This window comes from Phascolarctos cinereus, unplaced genomic scaffold (genome assembly GCF_003287225.1).
Source record: "Phascolarctos cinereus isolate Bilbo 61053 unplaced genomic scaffold, phaCin_HiC Scaffold_726;HRSCAF=1367, whole genome shotgun sequence".
Lineage (NCBI taxonomy): Eukaryota > Metazoa > Chordata > Mammalia > Diprotodontia > Phascolarctidae > Phascolarctos > Phascolarctos cinereus.
Window position 1 is genome coordinate 227,804,269 of NW_027556098.1, and position 21,963 is coordinate 227,826,231.

At 34.9% G+C, this 21,963-nt stretch overlaps 1 protein-coding gene across 1 annotated transcript in view; it reads left to right on the forward strand.

The window, feature by feature from the left end:
- Nucleotides 1–279: 279 nt before the first annotated feature.
- Nucleotides 280–21,963, forward strand: part of KCNH7 (potassium voltage-gated channel subfamily H member 7) — a 567,074-nt gene continuing 545,390 nt past the window's right edge. The window contains exons 1-2 of the mRNA XM_078146161.1: nt 280–599; nt 2,238–2,468. Coding sequence (XP_078002287.1) covers nt 524–599; nt 2,238–2,468 — 307 coding nt within the window. The 5' untranslated portion in view covers nt 280–523. The remainder of the gene's footprint in view (nt 600–2,237; nt 2,469–21,963) is intronic.

Sequence of the window (21,963 nt, forward strand, 5' to 3'; positions counted from 1 at the left end):
ATGTGTGTGTTTGGGGGTGGGACGTCAACCTCGCTGACTCCCCTCCGTTTTGCTCTTCCCTTCATCAAAAACAGGGTGAAGTCTCCTGTCTCCTTAAACATCGCCACGGCTCGGGGAAACCGCCAGGTTAAGTCCATTTGCTCTGGGAAATTGGCGGTGTTTGGTAGTAAAGAAACAGATCGATTGCACTTGTGACTCCCTCCCTCCCCCCAGCCACCCCGTCGCTTCCCCCCTCCCCCGCCTCCTGTCCTCCTTCCTTCTCCACCACCCCCTCCCCCCAACCATCTCACCAAACGACAGTCCGGTGCGAGGTCCCCCCTCAGGAAGGTGTGGGGAATGGATTTTGCTCCAGTGGGAAAAGCGTGTGTCTAGAAGTGGTGCTAATGGGAAGAGATTTCGGTGTTTTAAAAGAGGATGATTTGTCACAAAGAGAAGCTCGCTCAGTGGTCTGAGCTGTAGCCGTGTAGATCACTGGAGAACTCTTGTGTCCAGGGAGAGAACTGATCCGAAGATCGGTGTAAACATGCCTGTTCGCAGAGGTCATGTGGCACCACAAAATACATTTTTGGGGACCATCATACGGAAATTTGAAGGGCAAAGTAAGTTCATTTGTTCTCTCCTCTCTCTCCCTCTCTTTCTGTTTTGATAGAAGTACTTTGTTTTAGCTGCCTTGTAAGATTTGTAAAGAGCAACTCCGGGTTGTTTCAAGTGAGATTGTGAAATCAAATCGAAAGCTTTGGGTGACGGAGGGGATACCCTTTTCTGAAATTAATTTTGATTTACATGTTAGATTATTGTCTCCATTATAAGAGGCAATTTGATCCCTCCTCTCCCACTGCCCCATTCTCTGCCTGCTACTTCATGTCCTACTATTTCACTATCTTAAAGGGAACGTGTCTATATAATACTGCTGTATTGTTTCTTGAGATTTTTTTTATTTTAGAGACTTGTAAAAATCAAGAATGGAACAACATGTTGTGATTAAGTGAAATACTCTGAACATGAACAACTAGAAAAAAGTATTTAAACTTGAATTCGTTTCAAAGCTGGAATGTGACAGTGATCTTTGCTGCTTAGTTTTCATATGGCTAAACTTTGCATTAAATCAATGCAAATATAGTCCTAGCAGGATGTTCTGCATGGACAGGTTTCTGATCTATGATGCATTCTAATGCAGACTATTGACTACCTGAAATATTTCAACTTAATATCTAAATTTCCTTGCATTTCTCTTTTTTTACTAGAAAATAAAATGAATTAGGTAAAACCCACAACCACAGGGAATATAATGGTTTCATATGGGATTACTATTGTGGGCAGTATTCTCATTGTTACATAGTTGCATTAATTTTAAAGCCTACACTTGCTAACTTATATTTGAGACTTTTTAAAAATCACCATCTTAAGCATCCCATTTAAGGTTATACATTGTGGAGTTATTTTGATAATTGCATCTAATAATTTGATGTTCTGTAAAGTTATGTAAGGAAGAAACTTGCACACTGTGTGAGATTGGTGTTGTGCATTTTGCCCAGGGATAAGGAATCTGGTTCTGTTATTTTTTTTAAAAAAAATGAAATGTGTGCATTAACATCTATAACTTTACATGAAGGTCCCAAATGAAGCAAAAGAAAAGAAAAAAAGTAACGTGAAGTTGTGATGTTTCTAGTCCATGTGTTTTGAAAGGGTGAAGATTTGTAATACTAAATGCTAGAAGAGTGATGATTGTATGCACAGTTTTTTAAATTACTATTCCTTAAAAAGAGATTAATGTGGTATATGATAAGTCCAGGCAAAAAACTAAAGAAAAAATAGATACTATGTGAAAGTTGAGCAGGTTACCTAGGCATCAAGGTTTAAAAGAGAGCTACAAGATCTTTCACTATTTGGGTTTTGAAAATATTTAACTTGAAATTAAATAGTATCCTCAAAATATCATAGAGCCAGCTGATCCTTCCATGTGAGACTTTGGGCTCCTGAGAGTTGCAGGGGATGAGAACAAGCCACTCGATTAAATTATTCTCACACAATTTGATGGAATGATTTTTCATTACTTTCTTTAAGTGACCCAACAATGTTGCTTACAAGTTTAATGCTTTTTTTTGTAAAAAGTCTAGATTAGTTTCACTACAGAATATTTTATGCATTTCTGCAGTGCTATTATGCAACAAATTGTTCCAGTGTTTATGGGAGTTTTATGGAAGCTTTAAATGTGCATCACTGTCTTTCTATTACAGATAAAAAATTCATCATTGCAAATGCCAGAGTGCAGAACTGCGCTATCATTTACTGCAATGATGGGTTCTGTGAAATGACTGGGTTCTCCAGACCAGATGTCATGCAGAAACCATGCACCTGTGATTTCCTTCATGGGCCAGAGACCAAGAGGCATGATATTGCCCAAATTGCCCAGGCATTGCTTGGGTCAGAGGAAAGGAAAGTGGAGGTCACCTACTATCACAAAAATGGTAAAGTTTCTTTATTGAGGATCCCTTAAATTTGATTATTTGTATCCTTTGAAATGGTTTCTTATGTGCATATATGGAAAAAAAACCACCCAGTATTCAAATTCCAACTGGATAAGTATAGGCAGACACTTTGACTGCAGCAAGATTACTCCATCTTGTGTGTACTATTTAGACTTTGAGCTCTACCTTACTGAATTAAAATCATGTAAGCTACTTCAACTCATGGGTCAATCTACTGCACCTAAACCGTTTAGTAAGTAGAGTAACCTAATGATCCAGTGAGGAATTGGTTTTTTTTCCTCTGCTTACTTTATTTTTTTTCTTTTAGTAATCAAGGAATATCTACCATTTTATAAGTACCATAGTACTTACCCAGCAAGAAAATAATTTAAAACTAAATCTTCCCTGGAAACTGTTTCTGAACATAAACTATTTATAGTTACCTATAGGAGTTTCTTAGATTACTCAGCTGTATTTATTAGTAGGTACTTCTTGTTATCTTTGTTTCTTGATATCCAAGGTTGAGTAGTATATAAATAGGGTGTGCTGAAACCTCCCCAATCAGTCTATGTTCAGTCAAAGAGCACAGACTGTTCATTTATTAAGGTTTAGTTTTTAAATTAGAATTAGAAATATGGCACCATGAAAGTTACTTTTATACCTCACAACTACTGAAAATTTAAGGGACTTTCAAAATGTAAGGTCATAGGTTAAATTCAAGGGCATATATTCAGTCCTTGCTATTGAGAGTCAACTGATATGAAATATATATGTATGCATATATATTTCCTTGATAAGTAGATATTTAATGGAATATATGTGTCTATAAATACAAATATGTGTACATACACATGTATATGTAGGTATTCAGATATAGTCAGGTCAAAAGATATATTTTCAAACCATATACATTTAATGAAATTGATAGTACAACTTAACAGTAATGGTATTAAAATTAAGAAAGTTATATATATTATATAAGCTATTAATGGCTTGAATTGTTAATTAACACATATTCACGTGACTTTATGATGACTCCATTGGCAGAAGTCATTGCGAGAGTGTTGTCTATTAAGATTATTAATAAATTGCTAAACAAGAAGTTTTAAAGATTTTTGATGTGCTAAATACCTTCTATCATGCTATGTGACTCATTGCTATATATGATAAAATCAAATAAGAAAAAGTTTTAACTCTTTTCTCTAACTTCTTATAATGTGAAAACTGAATGGTATAAAACTGTCCTCAGATCTTCACTGATTTATGCTTTGACAACATATCAATCCATATCCAGTATTCACATGGTATCCTTGGAAATAACCAGTGAAGCAAAACAGTTTTGGCCAACAGTTGGTCCCTCTGTTGTATGATATCATCATTTTGATGGTTATTTGAGGTCATAAAGACAAAAATAGTTATTATTTTGAAAATTATATATTTTTTACCTTTTAATCAATTTTAATCATTCTAATCATGAAAATATGAGCTTTCTTGCAAAAATTACTTGGTAGACTATTGTTCTAGCTACACAGGACCAAAACACCTGGGGGGAAAAATGACAAATTCAGACAATTGCCCAACTTGTCTATCTATACATCATTTGAATATTTAAAATCATCTGGATTCTTGGCTGAGGGCATTTTCCCTTCCCACTGCTTTCTTCCTGAATGTTTGGTGTCATATAGACACGGGCTCTGTTTCAATTATTGCTGTAAAAGTTGATGTCAGTTTAGTCAAATACTAGTTATTCTCATTTAATTGTTGGGTTTTTTCTTTCACCTAATGAATTCAAGTAGGAAATTCATCTGGGAATTCAGATCCCCCTAGATAGTGTCTATCTTTTAATAGCCTGCATTTTCCCATTTTAGTTGTAATACACTTCAGGCAGGAATACACATATTACAGATGGGGAAGGGGGTGTAGCTACATTCTGCAATATAGAATTGTTCCTTCAGTAGAAAACACCCAAATAAGATAGTTTAAATGTAGCCACAAAGGTGGTTATTAAAATGCCTGCAGTGAGAATGTGGCTAATGTAGATGCATCCATGTGGGTGCTTTGTTTAACTATGTGGATTTAGCATAGTGCATATGTGTGTGTGTGTGTGTGTGTGTGTGTGTGTGTGTGTGTGTGTTTAAAGATTTGGAGTCCTTAGAGTCTTTATTTCAGAATATGTAAACACAGATAACTGTATAGAATGACAATTCCACTTCTGATAGTTTCCTTTCCTGCTTTAACTCAGTTGTCAGTATTTAAGGAGCTTTGTGTTTAAAGAGAGACTCTTACTATTTTGTCTTTCTTGACAAGTAAGGGGGAGAGGAAAGCAAATCTTTAAAATTTTTCCTGAGGAATATGTCTTTTCAATTACATAGCATGAATGCACAAAGATAACCACTTTACTCCATGCTGAACTGTGATAGTGAAGACACCAACAGAGTGAAATGATGTTCACATGCCTTGATGTCTATGCCTTGAATGCAATAAGCTCATGTTTTGGCTACTAGTTAAGAAGTTTTGGTAGGCTCTTCAAAGTACATAGGTTTTATTGCCATGATTCCCACAAAAATCAGTGAGTGCTCAGAAGCTCAATGCTTTTGAAAATGCTTTGAAACTCTTTCCCCTTGTAGATCTGCTAGCACATCATGGTTAATTCCTGATGTTTTAACATTTGACAGTAGGATAGAAAGAAGACAGTTTTGCTTTCCTAATGATTCCTTAATTCTTTATTACTGAGGCTATTTCCTTTAGCGTATTCAATCTATGTTTCCTTAATTCATTCTCCATTTGTTACTTCCCAGTCATTTTTAGCTAAAAGCTAGCAACATCTTAAGAATAGGAATAGTGAGGCTAAGAAACCAAATGAACAAATCACACAAGGAAAAAAAAAGACATTATTATGTTCAGTCAAAATAGGTGAGCAAAAATTGTGGCAAAGATTGTGTGTAAGAGACATTGTTTCTAAGAATTTGTTTCCGAAGTTGCCTAGAGTCACTAAAAGTTGTTTAAACTCAAATATGTATGTGCAAGAACTTCATATTTACTCCCCAAACTGCATACTTCTCTATTAACATTAACCAAGAAAGAAACAAACTCAAACCAAATCTCTATGTGAATTTACTACCTACAACTGGAGGTGTTATCAGAGTATCAATTTGTTTTTTTTTTAAAGCAAGTTATCTTAAGTACTAATATATGACAGCCCTTCCTTTGAGGATTTCATTTCACAGTTTAAGTCATTATTGCATAAATCATTCTCTACAGCTGTGAAATATTGCTAGGGGTGATGAAGCTGTAAATCTTTTGACATAAAAATTATAATTATGCTGGAAATCAGAGTGGACTTATATATTAATAGCATAATGCTGTGTGGTCAGTAGGAAAAGATCCCAAACTCTATGCCATTTGGAGAACAGCAAAAAGTTCCACTACAGACTGCCTAGTAGAGATTATGATGCTAATGTTGGTGGTTATAATGATAATAAGCCAATTGGAATGAGTTGTTTATGGTGATTATTTTTTATATTAGTAAGAACCTCCAAATCTGGCACTTAGCTGATGAATTTTGTCATGTGGTCAAGCTATCTGTAAAGTAAATTTGGATTTGCAGATGTCACAGAGTCCAATGCAGCAAATGCAGCTTAGGCCTCTTATAATTTCAATGCACATATTTTTTTCACTCAGTGATGGATATAGAAAAAGAAGGAAATGTCTATTAAATCATTGCTAATGTGAATAGGATCAAAATAGTGTTGAACTCTTTCAGATATATTCAGATGTACAAATTTGAATGCACTTAAAATTCATAACCAATAGTAAATGCTTGGATGTTCAAAGTAAATTTTCTCTTAAAAAAAAACAGCCAATGCCACTTGGAAAGCAGACTTTAGTAAAGGCATTATTTTAAAAAGTCAGGGACATAGTGCTTTCAATGATAATGCAATGGGGAACTTGCTAACAAGCCAGAACTAGGTGAATCTGATTTCCCTTTCATTAAGCTAGAGTTGAAATGCATAAGAGTTTTTGATAAAGGGCTTGGAGTTCAAGGGCTCTTTCCCATTGTAGTGAGTATACTAGTGAACTCTAATTCCTGAAGATGACTTTTGATGAGCTTTGCACATTTTGACGGTACTTCAAGGGTGAAAGGGAAGAGGAAGGAGAACACACAATTATTAAGTATCAACTTTATGGCAGGCACTGTACTAAGTGCTTTACAAATATTTCATTTGATTGAAAATAACATGTAAAGTGATCCCACCCCACTGAAGTTTTTGTTTCAAAGTATTAAATCTACTATTTGAAATGCTATCTAAATACCAAATGGCTATGACCTAGGCTATGAGGGCTTAGTTTAAAATGCCATGGGGTTTTTTTTCTGAATAGAGAATAAAATAAACTAATAAATATTTACCAGCCCCTACTGGTGCAAGTAAGTAAGCTTGGGCATATAGGAGAGGGGAATCCACAAATCACAAGATATAGCACCCATCTTGAAGCAACTTAAAGCCTTCATAGTTGGTAGAAATCTACTGCAGATGGCAAATATTCCTCTATATTCAAACTTTGGATATCCTTAAAATATTGGCAAGAAGAATTATTATCCTTTAGGTGAGAAAACAATAAAGATAAATTTGGGGTCCTAATTCTGCCTAAGAGATATTGATTTCCTTCATTATATAGGACGTCTCACTCTGCTTAAATCGTCTCCTCTTTGAAAAATACTTGGTCATTAACTTTGGCTTCTCTTTTATTACAAAAAAAAGTCCACCAATCAATAAATGTTTCTGGCCATAAAAACTTGTGAAGACATCTACTCAACCAACTGAGAAGTTGCTATCTGTATTGATAAAATAAGTGCCCATACTCATAAAGGAGTGTGTGTGTATATCTATATATGCACACTTACAAATACACATACACACACACATAAGCAAACACATAAATATATATGTGTATATATATATATATATATATATATATACTTGTCCCCAGAAGTTTTAACATTTTATTTATATAGTAATTATCTTTAATATTTTAACATCAAACTATTAAAAGTTTAATATTAAACTACTGAAGCTTAAAACTACACTAAGACTTTTGGAATACCCTGAATTTAAATGCTTGCATATTTGTATCAATAAGTACATTGATTGCATTATAATACATATGCATTATAATTTTATAATATGTATATGTCTGTGTATGTATTTTTGATGGTTTTATAAAAACATGTCATGGTAACTTTATAAAAGTTGTTTTATAAAATGTTTAGTTCTCCATATTCCTGGATGTTAAATATAGTAGAAAAGGTGTAAGTAACAGTATTTAAATACAAATAATAGTATTTAGACTTCAGAATAAAAATGCCACAGAATGGATATATTCCAACTACTTACTGTTTTTAACATATATGTTCAGATTATTCATATTATAGCATTTCATAGCCAATCCCTTCACTTTATGTTGTGGACCACAGAGCAAGATTTAGGGATTTTATTATATTGGATGTGCTTCATAAATATACTTCATTAAACAAAACTCTTCCAGATTCTCTTGTTATAATTCCAAGTGTTCATTTTAGCACTGGGCCAAATGAAGCCCAAAGAAGGATTCTTGGATGTAAATGAGCTCTTTTCATCATTCCTGCTCTACACCTGGAGTGGCCCTGCTTCTTCTCTCCCCTGGTACTGCTCAAAAATATTGAACTTCACTGTTATTTTGTGAGCTATTTTCTTACCCAAGGGGTTTGAAAATAAGGTCACTTTAGGCCTAGAGGTAGGCTGAAGTGGGTGGGACCCATTTCTATTTGACCTCTGAGATCTTCTGATCTATAAATAGCACTGCATTAATAGCTGGCAGACAGCCAGTGAAGAGATTCCCAATGGAATTGAAGCAAAGGGAATAAGTGACTGGAGGTGAGGCATGAGAAATGAAGAATAAGAAGTGATGATGAAGTAGAGGACAATGAATAAGCAGAAAAGTGCAGGGGAAAAGGGGAAATGGGGAAACTATGAGGCAAAATCTCCATGGAATTGATAGTTTTACATAGTTTAACAACACATTCGTATCTTTCTGTAATTCAACTCAGCAAACATTTATTAAAGTACTTAACATGTGCAAAACATTACGCTAGATTTTGGTGCTGCAAAGAAAAGAGGAAAAAGTACCTGTCCTCAAGGTGCTTACATTCTAATTATCAAAATCATTTCACCCATATTATCCCATTTTTCCTTGCAAAAGCCTTAGCTATATTCTGGGTGAATTAGAGAGTAAGATCCTTAAGGATAGGGAACTGACATTGTTCTATAACCCCACCCCTTACCTTTAATAAATGTTTGTTAAGTTGACCTGAATCTTCATTTTCAAAGTGAGGTGACGTTCTCCCAAAGGTGAAATGACTGGAGTCCCTTTAAGTAGATTGAGTAAGAATTAGGACAAGAATTCCAGTCTTCTGGAATTACAACCCAAAGCTCTTCCCACAAAACCACAATGTCATTCTGCTAAATACAACTTCTCCCTCAATTTCCAATGGTAATATCTCTTTTTTAAAAAAAATATAATCAAAGTATTAACCCTTTATGCCAATATACAAAGTAAAAATTCTATTTAATTATGAGGTAAATTTTCATGAAGATCATATCTTGCTCCAGCAATATCTCATGAAGAGTTAGCAGTAGGTAATCCATTGATTACCTTAGCATTTGCATCAAGTTCAATAAACCATGTTGCTGTACTACTTACATCATATACTGTTCACCCTTTTTTTTAGTTCTCTCAAGTGAAGCATTATCTCCCTGGCAGCTTCTGTGGAGAGTCTTAGTCTCTATCTAGGGGTCATCAAACTATGGCCAGTAAGCCCAATCCAGACCCACATCTAGCTGCCCCCATAGTTGTTGGACAGTGGGCTAAGAATGATTTTTATACTTTTAGATAAATTGCATTTAAATAATTTGTATTTGAAATAAAAGAAATTATAGTTTAAAATGCAAAAAACATTGTTAGCTCATGGGACCACAGAAAAACTGGCAATGAGACATTGCTTGCCAAACCCAGCTATAACTCAATGTGGTCTCAAAATGCCTTTATGATGGAATAGTAGCAAAGCGGATAACATTAGTAGTTTCTCTTGAAGCAACTTCAATTTTACCATCCCCATTTGTCAACTGAACTGAATTGAACTGTGCTACTCAGTAACACATCCAACAGATGTTAGTCATTGAAGTTAGACAATCAGTCATGTTAATTAGGAGTTGAGAAATTCTGATCATCCTACCTGAATTAGCTTGTTTAATAAAACTTAAATTGGCAGCCTGACTATTTGATAACAAGATGGAGACATGAAAATGCAATGCTTATACTGATAACTTTTACATATGAAGTCTACATGAAATAAAATGTATACTCCAGGAGGACAGAAAGTATTTTTGTTTTTTAATTCTAGTAAGTGCTCATTAAATGTTTGTTGAATTTGATTGTCGTGAGGCTTAGAGTCATATAAAAGAGGTATTGCTTTGCCCATGTTGCCTAAAAGTTATCTGTAAAGCCTTCATATTAAAGATTTAAAAACCAAAATGAATGGCTTCAACTGGCTACAACAATACTAATATGTAATGTCATGGAGAAAAGCTGTTGAATTTTATGTACTGTGCAGTTTTCATTGTGTTCTGCTCTGATGTTCATAACCATTTTCACTGTGATTTCTATTTATTTTTCTTTTAAAACTACTCTAATTTTTATTTAAAAATGGAATTTTAAATGGCAACTACACCTCAGTCATTTTATTTGATCGTATTAATCAATTAGTCTTTGTAAGCTTATTTGCTTGTTTTCTGTGATGGGTAACTAAGATTTACTGTCTCATCGCTGATCTTGACAATGTCACAGAAAATTAGTAATAGCTTTTACAAAACAAATTTCTTCTTAATAAATTTTTTAAAACATTTGCAAACTTGCCCTCAAATAGCTTTCTAGCACTATTAAATAGCACATTCCCTCCCAAACCCTATGCTCAGGCCAAACTGGCTTTCTCTTTGTTCTTCAATTATAATTAAACATCTCCTGTCCCTATGCTTCTGTATTTGTCAGCCCCATGACTATTATGCATTCCCCCCTCACTTACACCTCATAAAATCTCTCTCTTCCTTCAAGATGCAGCTCAAGCACTGCTTTCCAGTTGAAGCCCTTTTTAATTCTTCCCCTACTCCTTCAGTAGCCATCATCCTCCCTTCTAAAATAATTTGTATTTAACTACTTGGTATTTATTCCCTTTTTGTTCATTATTTATATATTAGGAATTGTTTCCTTCTTTGTATTCATATTACTATTTTCTAGCGTGGTGTGTAGGACGTAGAATATATATTTAATCAATGTTTGTTAATTATTAGCTCCATTTTACTGATGAAAACCAAAGGCTCAGAGAGGTTATGAGTTGTCCACTTATCACAAAACCAGCAAAGATGAAAGCAGAGACTTAAACCCAGATCATTTCATTCCAAGTGCATTGCTCCTTTAACTACACTATATATGTCGACTAGACTCAACCATAATGTTTTTTAAACAATACAAATCAATGCAATTGCATTACTCTGCACTTATTTTCAAATGACCAGATATAGTAGATTATAAGTAATATTAATTCATGAAAGAGTGAGAAATGTATCAGGAAAAATGAGTTTTCAGAATTTTTGGTGTGATTCAATTAAATAAGATTACCCCATGAGCACTAAATAAATACATTGGAAGGAGAAGAACAAACAGATGAACTCTGGAAAAGATCTGTCAAACACCTTCTTCCTTCATTGATACAGTAGAGCCACCATGTTTGTATGCTACATCAAAGTCCATAAGGAAGTGGAAATATCACTAAGGAAATTAAATTTAGGAAGAACAGTTGGAAAAGAACACATGCAGAAGAAAGCAATGCTGGTGATACCATTTTGAAGACATTGAGAGATCAGTTTTTAAGATGTCTGAAAGAAGAATAGATTCCAAATAATTGGTGAAAAATAGATGTTACCAAGATGAAAGCAATTGAGATGTTTTAACTACTCACCCAAATGTCTGCTTTCTCATCTCTACAAAATTTTAATGAGAATAATTCATCTATATAAGGACATCAGCTTTGATAAAAAAAAAAAAGTGAATAGACAGGCTTTCACAAACAATATTTTACAGCAGACCACATCTTTAGGTGCACAATTGACTGGACATGCCAGGAATGCAAGATTCCACTGTGTTTGCAATTGATTGACTATTAAACATATGTTTTATTCAGTAGAACAAAATTTACCCTTAAAGGGCATCTCCAAGCATAAATCAAGATCATCCAATATTCCTAAACAGATGGAATAACAGAAATTACTTTAGTGATTCTATCAAATGAAGCAATACAGGGAGATAGTATGCCCACCAAATGTGTCTGCTTTGTCATAGAAAGTGTTAATCAGACATTACAAATGAAATAGGGATTCCCTATATGCTTTTGTTTATGAATGACATCAGATTGATTATGTTAAGCACTGGAATACTACAGAACCCCTAAATGAGGTCCACAGCTGTTCAGAAGAGGTCAACCTTAGAATCCACAAAGTAATAAAATAAGTGAAAAATTATGCCTATTGGGACAGATTCTGTTATTCAATTGGCTAGGCAGCCCATTGATTTGGTTTATCAATGCTTATGTCCTCAGATATCACAGTTAATCAGTATAAACCAGACCCAAAATTGAGTAGGAACAAGATGGTGAACTTGATTACATTTGAGAAATTGTACAGCACTATCAATGACCTCAAGTTGCTCCCTGAAGCAAACAAAATATGTGTGTACACATATGCATGCATATACACATATGTGTATATCCAAGAACTCCCCAAATGGGGTCATGAAGACTCAGACACAACTGAAATTACTCAATAACAAATACATATGTGTATGTACTTATGGATGTCCTGTGGATGTGTGGTGTGTGTATATGTGTATACATGTATACACAATATTCTTCCAGTTAATCTATGTCTATGAACCATAGATTAACACACTTTATTGAAAAATCAGATTTATAGGTATCCAATGTATACTGGATATACATATGGTGAGCATGAGTAATCTGCAGGGTATTTCTAGTGATGAAATTTATATAAAAAAAGCAGTTTAGACTGTTCTGACTTTCTTTATATCCCCTATACTTATCATGTTGTTCAGTGCATGGTAAGCATTTGTTAAATGCTTTTTGCCTGCCTGACTGACTGAAAAAGGAGGTGGGCTGGTCACATGATGGGAGGTAGGTAAATAGATAGTTTACATACTACTCTTACATGAATACAATGTTGAAATAAGAGAGGAGAGACTCATAGCACATTATGTTTACCCACTGGGTAGTATTTATGGGAGAACACACAAGCAGGATAACCTATGGAATGCATTGTGACGAGAACTATTAGAAGAAATGCCCACGTTGATGAGCTCACAGATCCATTGAAGGACATCCATATTCAGAGTAAATTGGGCTAACTTTATCTTGATAAAGGAAATTCCTCAGAAAACCCTCAAATCAATTTTATTTCTTAGTTTCAAATTCCTGAATCTTTCATTTTTTTTTACAAGTTGTCTATAAGTAACCTGCAAGATATTTTTTAATCTATTTATTTCTTATACCTCTGTTGGAAATGTTAATAAATGTTGAAATGGGCAAAGAACGTGTGGAAAAAAGGAGTAATAAAGAAAATAAAGAGCTTGAAGAATACTCTATAGTATATAATCAGTATCTGAATAATCAGGAGTTGGATATGGAGGATTCCCTTAGAATTCTCAAAAGTAGAGAAATCTTCAAATACATTTCAAGGTGAAAAAAAAAACAGTATAAGGGAGGAAATATCCATATCTCTTCACCTTCCATTTCTAATTCCCCCCCTCAAAAAAAAAGACAAATTAGATGGGTTCAGTTGAACTAAATTGAAATGAGGAAGCATAATGGGGAAGACTGAACTGAAATTAGTGAGGCTAGGTGTCATATTTCTTGCGCAAATCTAATGTCTTTCTTATTACATTTACAATTTTCAGCATGTGTGCCAAAGAGATAGCCCATTTTCAGAGGCTGACTACCACCAACTATGTTCTAGATTACATGTTCTAGATTAGAAGCAAAAAGGAGCATTAGAGGTCATCTGATACATCCCTTCCCTCATTTTATAGATCAGAAGCCAAAGTTCAGAAACGGGAAAGGACTTGACTAAGGCTGCACAAATAATAACTGCTAGAACCAAAATTTGACTCTCAGATCCTCTAACTTCAAATTCAGCAGTCTTGCCCCTCTACCAACTGCTCCCTATGTCTATCTTAGTAAGACTTGTTAAATTGTCAAATTTTGTCCTTGGTGCTGGTCCCAATTGCTTCTTCCTTTCTCCTGCCTCCAAGTGCCAGTGTCTTCAATCTATCCTTCAGGTTGTCCAAGGGTTCTTACTCTAACCTAGGCTTCAGTCCCACAAGTACCTGATAACTCTGAAATTATTGTCTCACCTCTATTTCTTAATCAAATATCAGTTGTGAGGGTTACTGATATGATTCTGAGACTAAAGAAATTTTTAACTTTTAAAAAGTTGTTTATCAACACCAATGAATCTTTTAGTTGATAAAAAAAAGTATCAGGTGGCAAATATATCTACATCTGAGAAGTAATATAGTGTTGTGAAAGCAAGTTTTCTGTCCTGATGGCTTTAGATTCTGCTTGTGACGCATATGTCTGTGTGACTCTGTGAAAGTCATTAAACCTCTCAGTTCCCCCAAAGAGCTCTTCAAGAGGATAAATTGATGGCTACTTGCAAATCTGCATTGGTAAAGGAAGTTTCCTCAATGGGAGTTCTCTGTCTCTCTCTCTCCTTTCTCTCTCTCTCTCTCTCTCTCTCTCTCTCTCTCTCTCTCTCTCTCTCTCTCTCTCTCTTCTTCCCCTTCTTTCCCCCTATGTCCTTCTGGGATTCTTTACTTACACTTCAACTAGTCTTTCAGGGAACAAAACACACACCTTCAGCACCATTTAGTTACATGGTCTTTGAATTAGAATAAGAACTCTAACCGAGGTATTCCAACTTCTGAGCCTCCATTTCTTCATCTGTAAAGTGGGAATTGGTAGTACTTATACTACCTACTTCATTATAGTTCTTCTTAGAAATACATTTTGTAAAATTATGAAATGTAATTGTGAACTATTATTCTTACTGCCAACAAGGGAAAATGTTAGAAGTACTGAGAAAAGTCTTCTAGATTTCAGACTTGCCTAGCGTTTGTACTGAAAACCCTCAGTATAAAAAGAAACAGAATCAGAGACTTCTTGCTACTCCCTTGAAACTCCTAAATATCCTTGAAGTATCTGGCCACCTTATTCTTGGATGATACCCCACTTATACTGGAATCTGACCCATACAAAAGGCTGTTATACCAATCTGGATTCGATTTTTGTCTCAGAGCTATAGCTACCTCCTGCCACTGTCTAGCACCACCAGAATATCCATTTGGGCCCAAGAAAACCTTTCCAAAAATCCCAACATGTTTAGAAAACATAGAAGGCACTTTGTTTTCACATGTACAGAGCAGATTGCCTAGCTTTATCCTTTTGGAGAACTCTCACTCCAGGGAGGTTGCAGGCTTTCTGGACCTGGCCCATTTTGACCCAAGTCCAAAGCTGATCTTGGATGCTCCAGAGGCACCCAATTTGGCTGGCTGAATACCCCACCTCCGAGTTGCTTTTTAGGCAAGCTGTTGCTAACAGGATTTCCTGTTAAATAGTCCACACTGGAAGAAACAAGGATAATTTTTTTCAACAACTATTACCCATCTTTTCATAATGAGAAGAATTCCTTTAATTTTTACCCTTTTGTTCTGTTGAGAGCACATCTGAGATCCTTAGGATGCTCAAGTGATTTCATACTGTCTACGTAAACTGTAACATGATTTATTATCATTAAGGAGAGCAGAAAGAAAGACTGAAGTAACATTTTTATTCAGTAACCTGTATATTATGCATTTTAATTATTGTACCTCTGCCTATATAAAAAGTGAGAGATACAAACAGTAATAAAACATAATAAATAAAGCCTTTTGTTAGGACAATATATATCAGGGGTAAAATTTATTTAGACCCAGCAAATGATATCAAAAGATCAGAGATATTCTATTTCAAGATTAGAAAAAGGATGTAGGCAACACAAATTCAATAAAGTATTATTTAGACCCAAACTTACCATAACATGATTCTATAAAATAACTGCAGGGGAAAAAAATCTTCCTGCCATTATTTCCCTCACTTAAGTGGAGATGTGTGTACCTCAGGTAATCTGATCTTTCTGTCTGTGACTCAATTTTCAAGTTTTTCCTGTGGGTGTTCTTGGTTATGAATGTCACTTAACCAAAGTTCCGCAGGATTTATGGATTCCTAGGGTTAGCTTCCAGTCTTGAAGATCTAAACAAAGCTATCTCTAACTATGGACCACTTCAATCGTCTTGCTAGATTCTTGCATCTCAGACTAGAAGGGCTTATTTCTTCATGGTTCATATTTCTACTGAGTGGATCCCTTCCTGAAATTTCATACCCATCAGCGTTCATTGTTTTAAATATTTTCTCAACAATACAGTATAGTGTAAATTATAGAACTTTTAATTTTGTTTACTGGATAATTGGAGAATACCAAACTCTTCAATGAAGCATTCCTTGGGCTCTGATCCCCAGCTCCACCACTTTAATAGATTTAAGGGATAAAGAGAAAGACTCTTTATTGATTAGCCCATATTCTTCATATATTTGCATTCTAAGCATGTTGTTGTATCTTTCCGGATTTCTTTCTTCAGTAATGTAAGATTGATTATATCTCAAATGGTTTTGCTAAAACCTCAGAAATTAATCCTAAATAAAAAAGAACATTCAGTGTTCTATTTTCATGCATCTTTTTTCATATGGTACTCAAAAACTTATCACTAACGTCCCTTTTGTATTTTATGAAAGCAAAATAAGGCTTATGGTTTGTAGTTGGAAAATCCAGGACTATATAATTTTTTTAAACACAAAAATAAAAATGAAATTGGATCATTTTACTCTTTTAGCTTCGGGATGGCACACCTGTAATTACAAATAAAAACACAAAATGCCATAAATATGTGCCTGACATCTATTTTCATTTCAACTGAAATTATATGTGACTATAAGAACTGCATAGATTGCAGGAGATGGCATGATCTCAAGTTTTGGCTGCTTAACAAAAAAAAAAAGTCATCAGATGACACAGAAGCCACAAAAAAACCCAAGAAGATTTGTTTAAGTCATGCTAAATAGGGTCTCCCTCTTTTAGGTTCGCTCTCTGTTATGACCATCTTCCAAAGGGATAGAATAGAACCTTAGCCTAACCTTTGCAACAATTAAATAAGATCTGAGATTTTTGTCCTTTTGAATTGTTCTTCATTTATTCTTTCTTTTAATTGTCAAGCATTTTTTCCTTCCCCCTTACAGAAAATAAAAATAAAATATATAACCCTTATAACAAATATCTATAGTCAAGCAAAAACAAGTTCCAACACTGACCACATCCAAAAATGTTTCTCCTACTACATTATTAGTTCATTACCTCTCTGTCAAGAAACGATCAGGCTTCATCATCATCCTCAGTCTTATAATTTCATTTTTATTTATTCTTAAAATTTGATAATCTTCATTTTTAGTAATACACACACACACACACATATTATACGTGCATACTCACCTAAAGATTGTAAGGATATATTTTTCTGAGATGGGTTAAATGTAGTTCTTTCTGAGGGGATAATTAGATATGGTTTTGAGTTCTGATTCAGTCCTATGATTTGAGGATGCCATTCTTTTTTTAAAAAATACACCAAAATGTGTGTACATATACATGTATAAGTAGGAATTATCCCTATGCTTAAGTAAAATATGTGATCATCTCTGGACTTAGGTGACTTTGAATTTTTGTTTCCCTTATCGAGCTCTATTGGTCAAAGACCTCTTCCTAGATAGGAGCTTGACCTTCAATACCCCAGATATCATAATAGTGTTTCCTTAATCACAGATATATTATTCCCCATTGAGATTTCAAAGCATACCATTTCCTTTGCCCATGTTTTCTAAGGGCTTGCTTAACTTAAGGACTTCCCCTAGTTCAGTCATTTGGAGGAAAAATAGAGAATATCTTCCCAGTGTTCTAACAAGTTATTGGTACCCTCGGAAGAGTGTGTGGGCAGAGGATATGAAGATGGTTGTAAGGCCTAAGGTTCCAAAACAGCAGAATGGGGTTTAAAGACATAAAGGAGTGGATTAGCTTCTCAAGCAAGAACAACAACAACAACAAAATAAAAAAGAATAAAAATAAAAAAAAGTTACAGTCTCCCTTTTCACCTAGAAAAGGAAGAGCCACATTTTGAGAGTAAGTTTGTGATTTTTGTACCTTTGACCTAGAACCATGTTTATTTACAATAGTTCTTTCTTTGGCCAAAGAGATCTTCTCAGGCCCTCAGAGGACTAGTACTTTCTTGTTCTGTGCCACAGTTGTTAGTCAGACAAATGGACAAATTTAATGTTGCTAACAGTGAGTTTCCTGGCCAAAAATAGACCCTGGAGGACTGAATAATCTTAGCAGTTCTAGCATGCTAACAGGAAAACCAGGGTGATTATGAGCTGAAAACAAAGGATTTTCTGATGGCCTAGAGTTTTCATTTTGACTCAAATTCAGGATTGCTAGATGTCACCTGCATTCGAGATGATTTTTCTTAATACAATGCTGTTTAATTAACAGCTATTGACAAAACATGACAGACCAAACATTGTAAAGCATGTAAATGTGACAGGCAACTCTTAAGAAAAACTTTTATCTTTCTTGACCCTCTGCTTTAGGAGTGTGTTTGAAATCTGCTTCCTCTGTGTGGTTGAGTAGATTATGGAGCATGTCACCTGGGGAACTACTCAAAGCTACTGACTCTTATTGAAAACTCTTAAGTCTATTTTTAATCAGGAGGCAGCATTCATAGTGGTGAATATGTCACCTCATCAAAATTATGTTTGTTATGACAGATGCTCTTCAACCTGTAGCCATATGAAGTGATGGGAGGAACCTGAGAGAGTAGAGAGCTGGGAGTAGACATATCAGGTTTCATTCATGGTTCTGCTTTTTATTAGTCATGGCTTTAATTAGCTATGTGATCCTGGACAAGTCACTTTACTTTTCACACTATTTTGCACACACTAGGTGCTCAGTAAATGTCTATTGAATTTTTTTCCTATCTATAAGTTGGTAAGTTCTGACTAGGCAATTTTACTATAATATCCAGCTTCAAGAGTATATGTTGATTTGATAATAATATTTGCATCCCATAGGAGCTTTGGGGAATATTCAAAAAAGTAAACAATCAGGCCAGCCATCAATGTCATGCTGGCATTCTCTTAGTCAACTCCTTAACCATTTTGTGCCTCCATTTATTTATTGATAACAATGTCCATTACTCACTTTACAGGAATAATGTGTTAAAGAGATGCACTTGAAAAATGAGTCTGCTTGTTAATTATTATTTCCAAAACAACTTGCTGTGGGTGATATGTGGGTGATGGGGGGGGGGGGAAGAATATGTCTTTGGACTTTGATGGTAATAAATGAAGAGTGGAAATGAAGTTTTTCTGGAAATTTTAAAGTTTGACAGTCCACAGAGATTCCCCTTTATTTCTGTGACCCCAACCAAATCTTCTGCAGTTTAGCTCTTTCCTCTTCTCTCCTTTCCACATCCATTTATTTTAAAGGGAAATAAGTGTCATTGATACTCTTTTCTTTTTATATCGTAAGACATTTCCAAATATTCCCACCCTCAATGAGACCTCCCTTGCAACAAAGAAAAACACCTAAGCCAAACAAAGCAGCAAAGTGTCTGTATCTGACAGCAAATTTGTGTCCACAATATAGATCTCCACTTCTGTCCTGAAAGGAGGATAATGCTTCCTCCAATGCTTCCTTCTCCAAGATCCAGATAGGCCACCAAAATTATTTGGCTTCCTACCTGCATTTTTTCAATTCTACATGTAAAAATGTTTAGGGATCACTTTCAGGTTTTGTTAATCTGAAAACATAAAAGGCAGTTTTCAAAATGCTATGTAAAATTTATGTCCCTATAGAGTCTTCCCTTAAAATGAGCGTTTTTCACAAATTAAAATTATCTAGGTTACTGAAATGAAGTATTGCATTTGAGCCTCCTTATATTCAATGACTATACAGGGGAAAAATCTTTATCAAAGTTAAGGATGTAATGTTAACTGAAAGGTATTTATTTGAGAAATGATTTAGTTTCCCCACACCTATGTATTATAGGCTACAGTTAGCTAAAAACATAATGTTCTCTAAAAATTTTGAGTACAATCATGAAGACCTTTCAAACAATACTCAGTTTTTAAACATGAGCTACACACACTGTTGGTGGCTGAAATGCATATTGTGTAAACAAAAACACCATTCTGGAGTCTGGAGAAAGTGAGTCAGAACTGTTCTAAAAAGTGCAATGTGTCTCCTGACCTCTTAAAAATAAGATGACAAATGAATCCAACTATAAATATCATTTCTAAGGTTCTCAGTAAATGGAATTAACCTTTTCCACTTTGTTGACCACAATGAGTCATGAGTATAAAACTGAATGAAAGGTAGAAAGATAGAGTTCTTTGGTGAATACCCACAGTCATTTATAGGATATCTTGGAAAAGCAAGAGTTATTTCTAGCTCTGGCCCTACATATTCCCAGCTGTTTTTCTACATGCTCTCATTCACTTCTTATTCTGTCTCTAATATGTAGGGATTCCCATGATCCATATGAACTTTTTTTTTCTTAAAGGAAAATTTTGCATGAGGGCTTACTCAAGAAAAAAATCTGGCACAAACTAATTAAAACCACAATGTGATCAAAGTTAGAATAAAACATTGATATTTTTCTCCTCTCTTAAGCAAAATTATTAAATAGAGCAGTTTTTATAAATATATTTTAAATCTAGAGGATGGAATAAGAGAGATCAAATTTAAAGAGACTGAAAAGTAAAGAAGGATAAAATACTTTAGGAGAAGGGGTTAAATGACAGGACTATAGCTAGGACTCTCTTATCATCTGAATTTCCACCTTCAGTCCAAACAGAAAAAAAAATCATTATCTGTGAAAATTTACTAAATTTACCAAAATAAATTTAGTAGGTGCAGTGCCAACCCTCCAAAATGATAGCTGTGAATTATAGTAATTGCAACTTTGACATTTTTCCTACACAACACCCAGAACCAACTCTCTATTCTTTAGAAATTGACCCCTTAAAATCTTTGAAGCAATTGCCCGCAATGAAAGTGTTGTCAGAAGAATTGGAGGGTCGGAGGCTATACCATCTTCCTCAGGGCCCTACTCTCTATTTGCATACTACTTAGTAAAAGCTATCACTTATATAGCATTTTAAGATCTTCAAAGTGCTTCACATTATCTCAACTGTTCACAACCTCATGATGTAGATATTATGATTATCCTCCTTTTAGAAACCAGGAAAATGAGACTGCGAGAGCTTAAGGGAATTTCCCAGAGTCACATAGCTAGCAAGTGTTGAAGGCAAGAATTGAACTCAGGTCTTCTTGACTCCATGTCCAGCACTTAATCCACTGTGCAATCCAGGTGCAGATAAATGATAAATTAAATTAAATGGGCACAGGTTGACAGGGGAGAATTAGGTTGTTCAACAATTTGTCTTATCAATTCTTCCCCCACAATATCTCTTGCATCCAATGCCTTCTCTCATCCCTCACAGTCACCACTCTAGATAATGCCTTCATTGCCTTTTTACTGGACTATTGCAACAGTCAGATTGGTTTTCCAGTCTCCAGTCTCTTCTCTCACAATACAATTCTCCATATAGCTACTAAAATAATCTCCCCAAAGCACAAGTCTGACTGTATCCCTGTTAGACACTATTCATTTGTTCCTAGTATTCCTGGGATAAAATACTGACTCTTTTGATTAGTATTTAAAGCTTTTCACAATCTGGCTCCAACCTATCTTTCCATTAATATTTAGCATTGCTCTGCTTAATGCACCCCATGTTCTACCCCAACTTTCCTCCTTGCAGTTCTCTAAACTCATCATTTTTTCCCCCAGGTTCCATGATGCTCTTTGGGTTGTTGTTCTTACCTGGAATTCATTCTCTTTCTCTTTTTGGCCTGAAATGTATTCTTAGAATCTTTAGTTTCTTAGAATCCTTAGGTTTCTTCAAGCTCAGCTTCTTCTCTGCTCAGGTGCCACCTCCTACAGGAAGCCTCACCCGATCACTAAACTTCATCTTCCATTTTCTAAAATTTATGTTTATATGCTGAATTTAAGGTCCTCGAGGGCAAGATCAGGTTAAGTTTTAGTTCCTGTATCTTTGGCAATTAATATAATGCCTTTTACATCATGTGTTCTTAGTAAATATTTATTGAATTGAATTTGTTGTCAATGATGTAGC